Genomic DNA, 17,549 nt, shown 5'->3' on the forward strand with positions numbered 1-17,549 from the left:
ACAATGTGCTTACACATTCAAAACAAACAACCCAACACTTTTGACTTTTGTTAAGGCCAAAATATGTAAGGATTGTTATCAAGTCCTCAACATTATTCAATAATCCAAGACTTTTCAGATTCTCATATTTACCATATTAACTAGGGCTGCACAATGAATCGCAATTTTATCGAAATCGTAATATGGACTGGTGCAATATCCAAATCACAGAAGGGCGCAATATTTGTTAGATTCTGTCTAACAAAAAGAATCTGTGTCAAAGCATTCTGAATGAAGTATTATAGTGCTGCAGAGACGTCCCGGTCTACAAATCCTATCCTAGAGACTACAGAAAACCTCTTTGTTTGCCGCAGATCCTCACAACATAAAAAAATAATAATAATCACATTGTAATCGTTTTATTTTTTAAGATTTAATATTAGTCAGTGAAAATTAGAATAATGATATGAACATGATCATTCCCTTCAATATCGTGAATCATATCCCAATATCAGTCAAAAATCGCAATTAGATATTTTCCTCATAACGTGCAGCCTTAATATAAACCCTTAAATAAACAGCATCAGCTGACTCTATTTAGCAAGATAACAAGGAAGAGGAGCTGTTAAACGTCTGCCTGTCATCTTGCTTTCTCGGCTGTGATGATAACCCAGGACGCAGTACGGACACTTAATATACACATGCTGTCATGCCTCTAGTCCATGCTCGAAGCCCTTATTTTGCTTGGAGAGGATATATCCAAACAGTAAAGCTACAATTAAGACTGAAGGAGCAACATCCTTGTTCACTGACAGACCTTTTCTTTGGTCTCGGTGTGGCTACAGCCCAACACAGTACAGAAACTGCTTTTAGATGTCAGCCTGTCAGGTCCGACTGATGTCCCGGCACACTCAGACACACATGCATTTAGAGTCCAAGGCCTATTTGCAGCTGTGGACATAAAGAGCGGTGGGAAAAGGCAAACTGCAGCAGGGGTGTCAGTGTTTCCCAAATTGAAAAAAAACTATGAACATTCCAGGGTTATTATGAGCATATGAACCATGATTGCTAGCTTTTCACCACTGGAGAGATCACAGCAAGGCTATCAGGTGAACTTCAACACAGAAAAAAAGGTTTAAAAAGATTACAACTTTCCATCCTCTCTCTGTCAAGCAAAAACCATTCATCTCCAACTGTGTTGATTTTGAGTGTTTGTAAGGAACTATAGGATGAAGTGTTCCTTTATGTGTTGAGAAAATTCTCCTCCTTCTTAAGCTCAATGAACCATTTTAAAAAACCTTCTTGAATTAGCTGGGCTGTTTTTCTGAGCTCATAAAAGGTTGACTTTTTAGAGATATGTACTTGTACAATGACAATAAAGATATTCTATTCTCACAGGACAGCTAGGCTACAAACATTAGATGACTTTATAGAATATTGCATTGCTGTAGATTCAACTACACAAAAGTATAAAGTGGTTTATATTCGCACAAGCTTAATCTGCATTGGTCTTGGTTTCATCTAGTCTGACTGAACATCAGCTGAGCTGCAGGGCCAAATCAAATCGGCAGATCGGGCAGGGTTTGCCCAGTTTAGGTTTCATCTATCGCAGACGTTTCTCGGTCTCTGTGGGACAGTTTAGGTACAACACCTCTGTCTTGTGGTTTCCCACAAGGTTCAGTTTCCAAGTCCAATGCAACCCTATACATTCTGCATTTGGGGCAGATCATTTAGCCGTATTTTGTCTTTATGCTGATGATATTCAGTTATTTTTGCTCTTTTAAAACCCATGATTACAGCTGCGATCTTAATCTCGTCAGAAATACAACATGCACATTAATGCAGCAGTATTATGAATCAAAAATATTATAGTAAAACAGTGACAGGGAGCATTTTGTAACGTTACTTTTACTTTTCGTACTTAAATTTTGCTGATACACACTTTTATTTAAGTAAGGTTTTGAATGCAGGACTTAACGTGACTTGTAACGTTAGTGGGAGAACGTAAAAGGATCTGAATACTTCTTTCTAAATCTTGCTTGGACACCCACATTTCTACACACTCTTTCCCTCACTCTGTTTTTTGATTATTATGGAAACTAACGATGGAAAAGATTACACAGACAAGTCAATGGGTCGCAACAGTTAGCTAGTCCTAACTTGGTCTAATGTTAGCTGACGTTACATTAGGTTATCTTTTATAGCAAGTCTTGGTTCAGCTAGCTAGCTAGCTAGCTACATTTTGCCGGTATTAGTAACGTTAAAACTCACCAACTGTACAAGAAAACTCCAATTTGTAGCTAGCTAAATAACCGTGTTCATGGTCAATTATTAGCCGGTTTCAGTAAGCTAGCTAAGGTAGAGTCAGGTAATATTAACCGTGACAATTTGCTTAACGTTACCTGGTGATGCTGTTGGGGAGAGAAAATCAGGCTTGACGTAAATTCCTCTATACAACAGCGTCCCTTTGACTCTGACACACCGCGGATGTCACACACACAAGTAGATAAAATGTCAGCAGCTGGATATCTCCGGTATGTTCACATTGTTTTGCTTTCGTTCTGCCATTCAAACACATCCAAGACATCTTAGCAGCAGCAGCAGCGCGTGGAGGATGTGGTAGGGGGTCATTCAGTGGTGACGTCGACAGTTGCCTTCTGGGTTTTCAAAATGGTCGTGTCTCCCTCATGCTGCCGACAGCAGGTACTGTAAGACCATGTGTGAACATAAAAACTGTTTCAGAGAAGCATAAACAAGGTCTCTTATAGTATTGCTATATTCATACAGTTCTTGATTAAAAAAAATAATATCCAAAGAAATAATATCCAAAGTTTGGTTTGGTTCATTTCGTCCTGACCAAGCCAAGCTCAGGGCAAATTCAAATCGCCAGCAGACTGGGCGGGGTTTACCCAGTCTAAAAAACTTTAACTTTCACTACAGCCATGGTTTTACCAGTATAATATTTGTGACTCACATTGTCCTTGTATTATGGTGTATGATATTTCTCATCTTAATGCATCAACATTGATAAGATATCAACACTGAATACTTTGCACACATTAATTGTACTGGCTACATTGCAGTGACTTCGAGCAAATAATGGGCTCGTCCGGGATTTGAACCCGGGACCTCTCGCACCCAAAGCGAGAATCATACCCCTAGACCAACGAGCCGCGAAAATTGACGTGTGGTGACGATTTAAAACTACAGTGCACGTTCAACAATGGATTTAAAGCTTTTGTAAATCTGATTGTTTTATAACGTTTGACCATCGTGCGTTATTACATAGACAGTTAAAGAAATTGTTATTATGGATACAACTGCAGTTCTAACCAAGTCCCGCCCTTTAATAGCATTCGCGTGCTAGGATTGGCCAGGCGCCCATGAAGTGACCAAAAAGCTAGTTGGTTCCATCCATAGACCATTGGCTTTGCCAGACCATTCTCCATAACGCCTGCGTTTCAGCTCTGCGAAATAGGAATATATTTCCGTGACTGTAAATGTACCAACAAAGCCATTAGAAATATTATATTAAAGAAGCATTACCCTAACCCAATAAGAAGAAAATATATACAATATTTTATTTATTTTTTTGGAAATGGAGACAGGTTAAGTAAATAAGGAAGAGTAATCTCATTTCCACTTCCACTTCTAAGGTGAAAGAGGTCAACTTCAAAATGTTAAAGGAAATTTACCCAACAAACGAATTCTTAAGATTGGGATTACATTTTGATACAAAGAAATTATTTTTTTAATGTGACTTAATTGTGTTCTCGTAGCAGCTATCAATAATTGGTAATTGTAATGGAGTAATGTAATGTATGGAGCTCAGAGAGGAAAGTTTCATTTGATTTGTGTGTCTTTTTTATACAAGAACAACATTTAAAATGATGGACATCCTATTTACACAATGGTGGAAATACATCTATTTGATTATGTTTCAAAAGATAATGTTTGTTTTCCTTCAAATATAGTTTTCTTTTTGTTCTCTTTGGTATTAAGTATTTTTTTTAAACTTGTTCCGTTTTTTTTTTAACTTATTTCAAGATTATGAACTCACAATAGTTTTGATTAGACATGCATAATAAACATAAGGAATATACTACAGTAATTCGAGCAACAAGAAAAAGGCTGATCCGGGGACCCGGGACCTTTCACACCGAAAGCGAGAAAGCTATCAACATATCGATATTATCGCATATCGATATTTCCCGACTCCTTGGTGACGTGTGCGTGTGATGCGTCAGGCGGAAGTTGTTTAGATTGCGGAAGAGTAGCCCCAGACGCTGTAGGCGCAGGAGCCCAACTGAAGCAATTCGTTTTAGGACTCTGTAATTTGATCGTATTTTGATATAGATGTATGTAGGCCTCTGGGAGCTTCAGTTTACAGCTTGATCAGGTAGGTGAAGAATGAAGACAAAGTTTCTCAGTGGCTTTTAGCGGATTAACCGTTTTAAACTCGCGGTGTTTAGCTAAATTAGCTTGGATAACGCGACGTCGTTGAGAGGCATTGGTCCCTTTAGTGACAGGGCTAACTAGATATCAGGAGCTCAGGGAGGGGAAAATATATTTGCATGACACCCAGAGCATGTCAGCAGACCAGGAGGTTTCTAAATGAGGTGAAAGTAATGTTATTCGAGTCATTACTTAAAAGCTGAAAAGGGCCCATAGTTGCGCATCTGCAGCTGGACGTTGTCTGGGTGACACAGAATCTGTAGATGATAAATATACAGTAAGTCTGTTGATGACTGTTAACTCTTTTATTACTGTTATGTATAATCTACAGCAATGCATCATGTTGTATCATCAACATCCTGTTTCTAGCATCGCTGTCGTGCTAGAACCACGTATCTCCCAAAAGTCAACTTTTCATGTAGTCAGAAAAACAGCCTTGTTTTATTTTTTATCTTTGCGGTGATGCATTTTCCAGCAGATCCAATAGGCTTATTAAATAGTAAATTTAAAAAGTAGGACACGTTTCTCGACACATAAAGGGACACTTCATCCTATAGTTGATTCCAAACATTTAAAATCAAAACATTTGGCGATCCTTGGTTGTTGCTTGACAGAGAGAGAGGATGAAAAGTTGTAATCTTTTTAAACCTTTTTTTCTGTGTTGTACCAGCTAGCCAAGAAGCCATCATGGCAGCCATCTGACTATTAGTCAGCATGCTGATGAAGCGTTCTCACACTTGTCTTCATTTGATCAATAAAGAGTCAAAAACCTCAAGTCATACCAAATGGACCCTCCCAGCAGAGGCATTGTTTTTTTCTTTATAAACTCAGCCAGTGGTTTGTTAGCAGTGGTTTGGCATCAAAACAGGGTGTGAAGAGAGAAACACTGATTCTTTGTGCTACTTTGTACCGGATATTGTGTGGTTTTGCACCTACTGAATTGGTTGACTAAAAACATACATATGCATACTTAAGAATGAATTATAAAGCCTTCACATCAACAAGTCATAGCCATATTTGAAATATGTTTGACCGCTAATATTTCAGCATCACTTATTATTTCCTGACGAATGGAATTCATAATAAACTTATTATTACAATTGAAAGGCATTAAAACTGGAACAAAACATGTCTTAGACTATTGTTATGAACACAAACACACTGTTTGACATCAACAGTAACTCAAATATACAGCATGAGGTCTGCTACCTCTGCCACACCCAAATCACACCAAAAAAAAAAACCCCAGTTCTCCCCCATTGTGGGGCTGCCATGCAGATAGTTTTTGGTTTTTCATTGTGTTTTTGTTCAGAAGATATCCTGCATTGATTGTATTAATTGTTGTAACTTGTTTCAATGAAAACTAACTGTGGATTACCCAGGGCAACCTGCATATTATATATATATATATATATATTGAGGGTTAGAAATGCCATTTTTGTTGTGCTTTTAGTTGGTGGCAGAATTTTAAGAGACAGATCTCTTGGTACTTGAAACTGTAACTATCCACGTTGCTCACAGGGATACAGTGAGTCAGAAAGTAAAAAACAACAAGAACCTTTTTTTTGTGATTTTGATGAACAGACTTAAATTATGAAGTAATCAAAATCTAAGTTGGGGTATTTTATTTTTTTTACAGAAATGTATTGTAAGTAAAGATTGAATAGATAAATGGACATATAGATAGATGGACTTTATAAATCCCAAACTGGGAAATTACTGTTTTACAGCAGCAATCAAATATAATGATAATTATAAACTGGGTTATTAATAATAAAACCCAGTGGTCAGACTTCAGGTTTATCACTGCAGCGTTAAGTTGCAGACTCCACTGAACACAGCATGTTATCTACAGCTTGTCCTCTCAGTGTCTCAGGTTGAGCTGTCATGATGGCGGACCACACTGACGTCAGTCTGCAGCCGGAGGAGCGGGTCCGCGCTCTGACCAAGAAGGGAAGCTCAGTCGAAGTTGATGATGATGTGCCCCCCCGCCGCTATTTCCGCTCCGGCATGGAGATGATCCGCATGGCTAACATCTACGCAGAGGAGGGCAACATTGAGCGCGCCTTCGTCCTTTATAATAAATATATCACGTGAGTGTTTACGATGATAGGCTGGACTGAGCTGTTGATCAGCTTGTAATGAGAATTTATTTGTTTGAATGTATTTAGTACATTAATTGAAAAGAGAGACTTCAGCATGTCCTTTCCCTATTTTATGATGCCACCAATGTTTTCAGGAAACCAACCAGTCTATGTAGTGTGTAATTTCTCTGAAAAACAATTTTTAGGCCATAGTTTTGAAAAACATCTGAAGTGCAAGTATATAAACAAAAATGATGAAGTTGATAACACAATTTTAACTTTTTACGAAGTCTCTTTATAGAAAGACTTCCCAAACATCGAGAGTACAAGACCGCTAACATTCCTGAGAAAAAGGACACACTAAAGGTAGGCATACAGTGTTTACACTGTTTATCTGATTAAATGCGTTTCACTTTCTCAAAGAAGAGCAAGGAATTAATTTGCGTACAGTAATACATATGCAATGCAGAGAATATATATTTTTACCCCACTCATCCAGTAAACCCCCCCAATGGCAAAAGTGTTGAGACACCTGACCTCAAAAACATGTTTTTTGTTACATATTTTAATTGTTTTTAAGGAAATAACTAAGCAAACTTTTTTTTCACTCTCTTCTCCAGAAACTGAAGGATGTTGCTTTTCCTCAAGCAGAAATTTTGAAAAAAGCTCTTTTGCAGAGATTTGAACAAGAGTATGCACAACATCTTGTCAAAAAGGTAAACTGTCTGTTGACTTCTTTCACACTGTTATAAATCCATTAGCAGTTTCTTGTAGTATGTTAATGGATTTTTTTAGTTGGTGCATTTTGACACTCAAAGAAACACATTTTTAAATTATTAAAAATAATGTAAAAAATATCTAATATATTTACAATACAGCAAGCATTGCACACTGTTTTTACGGTGTGCTGACACAAACCCTAAATGGAGTGAAACATTAATCAGAAACTGCATACCACGGTTGTAATGAAAGGCACATTTCTTCATTAACAGAGCAAATGGACCGAAACAATGACATTAACCTTGAAAAGTCACATTTTGTGTGACATTGATTATAGACATAAAGCTGAAATCAAATTACACCGCAGATGAATTTCTCTGCAACAAAACTGCTGTTGTAGGAGACAAAAGAGACCACCCGCTGAAGCGCAAAACTTCCATGATGTGTGTTTTCTATGTGCTCAGAAAGCGGAGCAGGAGGCCCTGGCGCGGGAGCAGTCCAAGCAGCGAGCGCTGGATGCGGAGCGGGAGCGCGTGGCCAAGATGCAGCAGAGGCAGCAGGAGCAAGAGCAGTTCAAAAAGTTCGAGGACATGATCCGCTACCAGGAGTTGGAGAAGGACCACCAGCGCAAGCAATTGAAGTTTGCAACGCCCGCCACGCCTTCCCCTGACATGCCCCTCCTTCCAGGCATTCTGGGCCCCCCAAAAATCTCCCCCACCCCCCCACAGAGCCCAGGGGGCGTGTCCGGCGACACCAACCACCAAAACAATTTCCCTCCTGCAACCAACAGCACACCTGCCTCCAGCCAGCCCATCGTCGACCGGTCGCTCAAGCCCGGGTTTCTGGTCAGCCCAGGGAACAACAGTGAGTTAATCTTTCTCAGACCCGAGGGGCTGGCCTTCCGAGGATTTAAATACTGCCTTACTCCTGCTTTAAAGTATTCATACTTCTGAGCTGTTTTCTTCCCCACTCACCTACTTCATTTCCTGCTTGCACCATGCCTTGTTTCAGAACATCAGAAGAATCTAACTTTGTCTTTTCGTCTACATGGTTTTTGCAGATACAATGGTGGATGCCCTTCGGCAGTTGGCTGTTCCCGCTGAGCTGTGCCGGAGCTTTCTGAGGTTAGCCGAGGCTAACACAAGCCGCGCTGTTGAAACTTGTGGCATCCTGTGTGGCAAACTGGTAAGACTCTGAAACACAGCACCTGTGTTGATGCAAAAAGTATCAAACTTCCTTCTGATTAGGTCTCTAAGGGAGCATAAAAATGAGCATAAATGAGATGATTAAAAAAAAAGTATAATAAAATGTTTCTTCATTGTGTCTTTAAATTCAGAGTTTAAATCATCAGTGAAACTAAGATTTTGCATCATTGAATGCCGTAACCTGAGATTAATAAAGAGCTTATTATTAAAACCAAACCTTGCCGTTTCAGGATGTTTTCCATAATTCATACCTATTAGTCAATGAATATGTAAGGAATGTGGATTTTGTAAACGAAGACGTCAGCTGAGTTCCCACCCCAGAGGGGCAGAACATAATCTGAGACTTCTCACACTGTTCCAGTTTTGCTGTGGCTTTCGTTTGAATTATATCATTTGCTGGTCGGTTTAACTTAAAGCGCTTATCACTTTTTAATGAGCATGACCAAGCGTTTTTTTGCCAGCAGCAAACCAGTTAGTGCTCTGTTAATTGTGTCCAGACCGAGTCCGTGGGCAGCATTTTGGCAGACGGTTACTATGCATCATTTAAAGGATTGTAATAGTGTGACGTGTTTTTTGTGTTTATTCCAGAACAGAAACGCGTTTACCATAACCCACGTCATCGTACCAAAGCAGAGTGGTGGACCGGACTATTGCGACACAGAAAATGAGGAAGAACTCTTCCTCATACAGGACCAGTATGATCTCATCACCCTGGGCTGGATACATGTGAGTAAAGATGGGTTACTTCTGGCCAGTGCTGTCAAAAAACCACCTTCTTGCCTTGTGTAAACCACAAAGGGAGTACAGGCTAATCCTGCTGGACTGTAAAGGGAAAAAATCCCTCTTAAGAAACATGAAGAGATAGGGCTTTGCAATTAATCGAAATATCATTGGGATTATGATTTTGGCTCCCAATGATCCCAAAAACAGAATAATCAAGAAAAACAATAATTTAGCTCATTATGTTTTGCAAGTACACTCTTATTTTCTCTTGTGTTCTGAATGAAAAAATAAAGTGAAAATAGGAAAAGTATTAAGGCAAATTTCACACTTGTATGTGTTTTTTTTTTTTTTACTGTTAATTTATTTACAGTATAGTAGTAGTAGTAGTATTTTTCCACTGTTTTTTTAAGTTCAATAATTGCAACATCTTTCCAGAAGTCAACACAAATTATACATTTTATTATATATTATAAATTATTGTTATTTTGGATGCCCAGTTAGCTCAGTCGGTAGAGCGGCCGTCCATATGTAAAGGTTTACTCCTCGATGCAACAGGCCTGGGTTCAACTCCATCCTGCAGCCCTTTGCTGCATGGCGTTCCCCCGCTCTCTCCCTTTTCATCTGTTAAGCTGTCAAATAAAGGCCTAAAATGTTTTGGTGCATAACAATACACATAGTAAGAGAAAATCCAAGCTAAAGCAAGTACTGCAACAGACAAGAAAATATAGTATTATATCAATAAAATAAATAAAAACGACAATAGAAATGCAGAAGATATTACCATAAAATAAACATGTCTTTTTTTTGAAGAGCTGTGCAGGACTGCAAAATATTGTCCAAGGCATGTCCAAATATAAAGTATACAGACTACTGTATGTGTAATGCACAGAGATGATAATCCAAAAGATGTGGGGATTTTAATACACTTAAATGCAACATATAGTGTGTATTCCTGCTATGACACCAAATTAAGATTTTCTTAATGCTGCTACAGTGGAACTTGGAGTGGAGAAACCTTTTCAAGCATCTAAAACATTGTCATTAAACAATAATGCGATACAGGAACAGGATATGTTACGTTTGAAATAAATAGTGATTATCAGTGTGACTCAATTCAATACCACAATATTAAAATAAATAGTTTTTTAGATGTTGATAGATATTGCGATCAAAATAACTTGGAATGTAATAATAATAATGTTTAATGCAGGGAAATGAGATAAATATAAATAAAAACCCTTCACACATAAAAAAAGAATGCTTTACTTGTTACTTGCTGCAACAGAATTTTGCAAAATTATCTTTACACATTATACTAAAAATTGTTATAATTATGATTAATTTCCACAATGACTATCATCGGGCCTATGTGACCACAGAGCTATTATATATATTATATAGAGTTATTATATCAACAATCTAGACATTGATTGGTTGATTGATTTATTGATTGGTTGGTTGGTTGGTTGGTTGGTTGGTTGGTTGATTTTACAGTTGCGGAACTTTGGCTTATTTGTGTACTTGTATATTTACACATAACACTTGTGCCCTTGTTTTGGTCTACAACATAAATAGAAGAAGAGCATACAGTACGTCTTATATGTGCATTGATAACCAGTTGAGGTAAACTAAAGTATGTCCACTGTGTGCTTCCCAGACTCACCCCACACAGACGGCCTTCCTGTCCAGCGTCGACCTCCACACACACTGCTCCTACCAGATGATGCTGCCGGAGGCCATCGCTATCGTATGCTCGCCTAAATTTAACGAGTGAGTCAGATTTTGTTAGTATAATTAACTATGATTTAATATGATATTGCCTAGTTCTGTCTGTCCGAGGTGATTTGTGATGAGATGTCTCAGCTCCGCCTATTTGGGCTGATCACCTTTACAGGTGGTAAGGTGTAGGGGATTTGTGATGAGGTGGCGGGAGTAGAAGGGACACAGTTTTTTGACCGTGCTCATGACTATATGTAACAGAACGAACTTCGAACATTATAAACATTTAAGTTGTTCACAAGTCAGCTACTGCACATCCGAGACAATCCTTACTCCCATAGACTGTATATATTTATATATACACTCACCGGCCACTTTATTAGGTACACCTGTCCAACTGCTGCTCGTTAAACCTTAATTTCTAAGCAGCCAATCACATGGCGGCAACTCAGTGCATTTAGGCATGTAGACATGGTCAAGAGAATCTCCTGCAGTTCAAACCGAGCATCAGTATGGGAAGAAAGGTGATTTGAGTGACTTTGAACTGGCATGATTGTTGTTGCCAGAAGGGCTGGTCTGAGTATTTCAGAAACTGCTAATCTACTGGATTTTCACGCACAACCATCCTTAGGGTTTACAGAGAATGGTCCGAAAAAGAAAAAACATCCAGTGAGCGCAGTTCTGTGGCGGAAATGCCTTGTTGATGCCAGAGGTCAGAGGAGAATGGCCAGACTGGTTCAGCTGATAGAAGGGCAACAGTGACTCAATAACCACCCGTTACAACCAAGGTGGGCAAAAGAGCATCTCTGAACGCACAGTACGTCGAACTTTGAGGCGATGGGCTACAGCAGCAGAAGACCACATCGGGTGCCACTCTTTCAGCTAGAACAGGAAACTGAGACTACAATTTGCACAGCTCATCGAAATTGGACAATGAAGATTGGAAAAACGTTGCCTGGTCTGATGAGTCTCGATTTCTGCTGCGACAGTCGATGGTAGGTCAGATTTTGGCGTCTACAACATGAAAGCATGGATCCATCCTGCCTTGTATCAACGGTTCAGGCTGGTGGTGGTGGTGTCATGGTGTGGGGAATATTTTCTTGGCACCTTTGGGCCCCTTGGTACCAATTGAGCACTGTTGCAACGCCACAGCCTACCTGATATATGTTGCTGACCATGTCCATCCTTTATGACCAAATGTACCCAACTTCTGATGGCTACTTTCAGCAGGATAATGCGCCATGTCAAAAGCTGGAATCATCACAGACTGGTTTCTTGAACATGACAATGAGTTCGCTGTACTCAAATGGCCTCCACAGTCACCAGATCTCATCCAATAGGCTTCTTTGGGATGTGGTGGAAGCGAGATTCCATCATGGATGGGCAGCCGACAAATCTGCGGCAACTGTGTGATGCCATCATGTCATATGGACCAAACTCCCTGAGGAATGCTCCAGCACCTTGTTGAATCTATGCCACGAAGAATGAGGCAGTTCTGAAGGCACAAGGGGGTCCAACCCGTTACTAGCATGGGGTACCTAATAAAGTGGCCGGTGAGTGTATATAGACGGTCTATGCTTACTCCTGACATAGCGGCTCCAGGCAAAGTTGCGTCTGATGCTGCAACACCATGGTTAAAGCCATTTTTATACTTCTGTTGAGGCTCCACACAGAGCTTTCGCCGTAGCCTACGTAAGTGGCCTGGTGTTTATACTTGTGCTGCTGGTTTGTGCGTCAAGCCGGCATGTGTGTGTGCTGGGGGAGTGTGTGGTGGAGGGAGAAGTGAAAGTGGCGGCAATTAGCTTCGGAGCGAGTATTGACTCTAGAGTCACAGTGAGAGAAAAAAAAGTGTCTCCCCTGTCCGTTCTGACCAAGGTGAGAAAGGTTAATCTTCTCCTTGATTTCATGTTGATAATAGAGAAGAAGAACCAGGAAATGTGTCGGGGGACATGGCCGGGAGACGTGCGTCCCAGCAACGTGTAACATTTTTTGAGAAGTGTAGGCTATGGCGTTGGGTCCGGCGTAGACGCAGAGGGTAGTCTGCAGGGGTACACCGTCCATTCGACGAAGAAGCATAAAACAGCCTTTACGTGTGTGTGTCATGTCACCATGTCAACAGTGTATTTTTCTTAAGTCTTATGCTAACATGACTTGTGATTTGTGTTTGTCCCAGAATCGGCTATTTCAAATTGACGGATCGAGGAACAGATGAGATCTCTACATGTAAACAGAAAGGCTTTCATCCTCACAGCAAAGAGCCCCCTCTATTTACAGTGAGTACACCTCTACCTGCAGTTTTAGCTCTTATTGAAATATGTTTTGTGGGGAATAACAAATGTAATGGTTTCTGTTTCAAATTGGCTTATTTAGTTATTTTACTAGAGTCTAATAAGTATAACTTTCTTTATAGTGGTGCACAATTTGTCTGATCCAGTGAGACAAGGAAAACTGCACTGGGAACAAGTGTGATAGTTGTTGGCAAAGGCAGACCTCTTATCTTGTTTCAATGAGTCTGATCTCATAAATTCCAAACAATATATATATAACCATACTATACAATGACTTTTCTGATGTACTATACAATGTTTTTTGAATTTTTATGACATAATTTACTATGACTTTAATGAATTTTTTAAGACATACTATGCTGACTTTTTACGACGTATTATACCATTACTTTCTCTGAAATTGTATCTATTACTGAATTTATCTAAGACTTTTTATAACATCCTACACCATTTTTTCATCTTCATCATGATCATCTTTTCTCACTCTAGTGGTGTCTACCATCTATAACATGTGTTTTTCTGTCTTTCTAAATATAACCAGTCTGTTTCTTCGGTAGGTTCTTAAAAATTAAAGGGATTTCATTTATTTTCTAATGAAAGTCAAAATTAATGTGGGAAAAGAATGCATATATTTTGTACAAGCAGTACAGCATTGTTGCTTGTTTTTTATGACTCTAACTCCCATCTGTTTCTCCTTTTCAGCACGCGGGACACGTCAACATCACCAATGACACTGTATCCATGATGGATTTGCGGTGATTTTTCTTTTTTTCACCAAAGAACACAGACTGTTTTATGAACCTGCAGACATTTCACATTGGGAGAAAAAAAAAAACACTAATTTAATTTTTTAGGACAGTACTGAGCAAACGCCGGCCACAAGTTACCATTTATATGGACTTCATTTGTTCTCAAAGGGAACAACATTGTGAACCTTTTTTGTTGTTGTTGCTCTCTTAGAGAATAGAAATCCACATGTTATTGCACTTTGCAAGCAAACAACTACGATCCACTTTACTGACTGGCTCTTTAACCCCTCTGTTAAAGCATATTTGTCAGTATATGCTCTACTTCCTTACTGTTCAACTGTTGTTTTTTGTCATTAATAAAGATGTGTGTTTGTCTGTCTTTTAACCCAATCTTTGTTTCATGAATGCCATCAAAGTTTGGCTCTGCCTGACAGATAAAGTGCCAAGAACGAGAACATTCACTTGCTGTTGAGTTCATTTTGCAACAACAAGTTTGTAATCTTTGTTCTTTTGAATGATGTGTTTCCGTCATAAGCTGTTGAAGTGCTATGAGTGATGGGAGACGTGAAAGCCAGTTGTACAGTTGTAACTCAGGTATGCAAGCAATGTTGCTGCTCTGTATTATTTTTTCTATACAACCACCATAACTGCAAAGTATCCTTTATCTACAAAGGGTTTTGTTAGAAGTTTAATTCCTGCTCTCAGTATGATGGATCCACCTTTGACTTATTCTTTGTTTATGTTTTGGGGGGGAAAGTGGTTGATAGTACCTGAATGACGTGTCTGTGCTTCAGAAGAGGTGTGCACCAGGCAATCTGAATGTACCTTCTGCTACACGTTACAACACATTACTAACCATCTGGCCAGGGATCATGCCTCTAATGAATTTTGTTTGCTCCTTTCGCTTGTTAATTATTAATTGAATGATTAGCCATGATTCTGAGATTACTTTAAATTAATTAAATGTCATATCAAAATAAATTTGTCATTGTATTCATTCTGCTTTATTCTATTTTGTTTGTCATGTTTGTCCAGTTAGTTGCGTGGCACAAACTTAAAGCAGAGTAATAGAGTAGAAAAAAAGACGGCAACCATAGAATTTAAATCTATCTATGACAGGATTACTATGCACCTAATGGAAGATGGTAGAAAAGAATGCCAATTGTAACTCAGGTATGCAGGCAGTGTTGCTACAATGGATCATATTTTTTTCTCTTTTGGCGACATGCTTTTTTCATCTTGCTTGGGGGAAATATGTTCTCAAACAAATATCAAAAACTTTAATTTTACCAAGGTCATAAAGACTTATGTTGATTGCCACGCATTGGTCTTTTTCAAATACATGTTGCCATGTAAAATGAAGGCATTTTAATTTAGCACGAACTTTACAGTGTGCTGTGGATCGGTTGTAAAGGAGACTTGCTTTTTCATATTTTTTGAGACCATATCCTACCCATGTGGTGAGATTTTCACAAAATGAAATTAAAAAAAAAAAAATGTTTTTAATATATAAACTCTTCTGTCGCAAAAATGATGATGCGTGTAAAAATGCAGCCCTTCATCCAGCAGGGGCGACAGAGTGCCGTTGTTATAACTCGTATCCGGTTAACGACAACAACGACGTAGAACGTAAACAGGAAGTCACGAAGGGGCGAAGGTGTTGTGCTGTTGACGTTAAAGTCTGTCGTTTTTGTTTAACCAAAATAGTCTTTCAGATCCACACAAAAACTCAAAATGGGGAAGCGGCAGCACCAAAAAGACAAAATGTAAGTGTGAGAGTTATCCTGAATAATAACGTTGACGTTGCATCGCAACACTGTTGTTGTTAGCCTAGCTAGCTAGCTAATTTGCTATCAAGCTAGCTAGAAAAAGCAGCTCATTTCTAGCTTTAATTTAGGTTTATCTTTATTAAAGGTTGCTTCATTGTATTTCCTCTTATTTATATGTGTTTTATCCGCGTTACAGGTACATTACATGTTCAGAGTACACACACTTTTATGGAGGGAAGCGATCAGGTGAGTTTTATTTCATATTTAATTTGTTCCATTAACTCTAACGCTAACAGATATAGTTACGAAGTTGTTGTGTTGTCTTTATATATTCAGATCTTTTACTTAAGAGTAGTAATACTACAGTACAGTGCACACATACTCTGTAACTAGCTAGTCAAATTTCTGCATTCAAAATCTTACTTAAGTATAAGTACAAAAGTTTTAGCATCAAATATACCAAGAGTAAAAGTAATCATTTTGCAGAATGCCCCTTTTCAGAGTACGTGTATTAGTTTTAGCTACAGAATTTGAATCCAAATCATATTTATTACCAAAATACGTTTTCACCTGTTTGGAATTTGCCTTGGTGTATTATGTGCATAAGGAATATATATTACAATTAAAAACACAAATATGTGCATTACATTATAACCGTTTTAGAAAGGGAAAGAAGGTAGGCTGTACGGTTTAGTGCAGCGTGTGCAAAAATATTGATTAGGGCATGTGTAAAAGTGTACCCCCTAAAATTGGTCCCCTAATACAATATCGTAAGTATCTTTCCCAATATTCAGCCTTGATGCAGAATTACAGCCGCTAGAGCCAGTCCAACAATGAGCATTCCTTATGTGCCATTTCTAAGTCTGTAGCTTTGGAGGAGGAGAATGACCTCCATAAGGGGCAAGATTCCAGATCGGCCCATCTGACCTTTTCTCAAAGGCAGAGCAGGATACCCCGGGCTCGGTTTACACCTATCACCATTTCTAGCCACTTTGGGACCATATGGAGGCTGGGGGATTTCATATTAATGTTCAAAAACCTCAAAGTGAAATTTTCATACCATGGGACCTTTTAATACGTGATGTTTTTGTTATGATGGACCGCAGCCTCCTAACAGAGGGGAGTGTTTTAAAAACAAAACAAACAAACAAACAAACAGTAGGTGCAACTAATATACTTGCAACTCAGTGTTTCCTACTGCGCTGAATTTGATAGAGGCTAGTTAAACTATTGTAATATCCACAATTCCACCCATTACTGCCTTCAAATTAAAGTGTGTAAGTGTTTTTGAAAATGTCTTACTTCCTAAATCAAGTGGATGTACTGTATGGAAATGAATGCCATTTGATGTTTTTACTTTTCAGAAATCCCACAGGCAAACTTCAGACGGCTTCCATTTGACCACTGCAGGTAGGAAGAGACTTGTTTACCATCTCTAGCCAGGGAACCTATACTTAGTTGTATGCGTTTATTCAACTATGTTTTCCCTGTAGACATTATCTAATTTTGGGACCTTGGTAGACAGAGAGACACCGGCCCTAGCCTTTTGTTTATACAGCTCCTCAGTCTCCAACTCTGTTCCACCAGTAGTAGAGGATACGTGACTGCAATATATCGCATAGATGTTGAAAATCTTTGCACGAAAATCTACGAAAATCCGGCTGGACATGGTATTTTGCTGAGCAATACATTGGTGTACATTCTATACCATTTGTTCCATTTTGACATATTGTGTTTTCTCTGAAACATTTCAGCTTGTCCCTGCAGCCGTTTGAGTATCCTGTTTGTACTGAGGAGGGAGTCGTTTTTGACCTGCTGTAAGTAGATGATGCTTTTTTTTTTTTTTTAAGAACATTTT

At 38.9% G+C, this 17,549-nt stretch overlaps 3 protein-coding genes and 1 non-coding gene across 7 annotated transcripts in view; 2 read left to right on the top strand and 2 right to left on the bottom strand.

Moving 5' to 3' along the window:
* slc39a14 (solute carrier family 39 member 14) overlaps window positions 1–2,654 on the bottom strand; it is a 32,747-nt gene extending 30,093 nt beyond the window's left edge. Inside the window, exon 1 of one of the 2 annotated variants that reach the window (XM_032517191.1) lies at window positions 2,382–2,654. The gene's annotated coding sequence lies outside the window, so the exon portion shown is untranslated. The remainder of the gene's footprint in view (window positions 1–2,381) is intronic. The other variant, XM_032517190.1, reaches the window with a different exon arrangement.
* Window positions 2,655–3,080: 426 nt separating this feature from the next.
* Window positions 3,081–3,152, bottom strand: trnap-ugg (transfer RNA proline (anticodon UGG)). Its single transcript has one exon. It is a non-coding gene; the product is annotated as a tRNA-Pro (tRNA).
* A 1,064-nt stretch (window positions 3,153–4,216) lies between these two features.
* Window positions 4,217–14,915, top strand: LOC116690317 (STAM-binding protein-like A). 3 transcript variants are annotated; one of them, XM_032517194.1, is made up of 10 exons: window positions 4,217–4,378; window positions 6,303–6,527; window positions 6,809–6,884; window positions 7,139–7,234; window positions 7,703–8,102; window positions 8,299–8,423; window positions 9,032–9,169; window positions 10,824–10,936; window positions 13,059–13,158; window positions 13,876–14,915. In XM_032517194.1, the coding sequence occupies exons 2-10, from the start codon at window positions 6,322–6,324 to the stop codon at window positions 13,930–13,932; spliced, it is 1,311 nt and encodes a 436-aa protein (XP_032373085.1). In that variant the 5' UTR covers window positions 4,217–4,378; window positions 6,303–6,321; the 3' UTR covers window positions 13,933–14,915. The 3 variants fall into 3 exon arrangements, with proteins under 3 accessions (XP_032373085.1, XP_032373087.1, XP_032373086.1); XM_032517196.1 differs by having other exon boundaries at window positions 4,221–4,378; window positions 6,290–6,527; XM_032517195.1 differs by having other exon boundaries at window positions 4,222–4,711.
* A 603-nt stretch (window positions 14,916–15,518) lies between these two features.
* ppil2 (peptidylprolyl isomerase (cyclophilin)-like 2) overlaps window positions 15,519–17,549 on the top strand; it is a 30,630-nt gene continuing 28,599 nt past the window's right edge. Inside the window, exons 1-4 of the mRNA XM_032517216.1 lie at window positions 15,519–15,688; window positions 15,888–15,937; window positions 17,056–17,101; window positions 17,446–17,508. Coding sequence (XP_032373107.1) covers window positions 15,657–15,688; window positions 15,888–15,937; window positions 17,056–17,101; window positions 17,446–17,508 — 191 coding nt within the window. The 5' untranslated portion in view covers window positions 15,519–15,656. The remainder of the gene's footprint in view (window positions 15,689–15,887; window positions 15,938–17,055; window positions 17,102–17,445; window positions 17,509–17,549) is intronic.

The sequence above is a fragment of the Etheostoma spectabile genome, chromosome 5 (assembly GCF_008692095.1).
Source record: "Etheostoma spectabile isolate EspeVRDwgs_2016 chromosome 5, UIUC_Espe_1.0, whole genome shotgun sequence".
Classification (NCBI taxonomy): domain Eukaryota; kingdom Metazoa; phylum Chordata; class Actinopteri; order Perciformes; family Percidae; genus Etheostoma; species Etheostoma spectabile.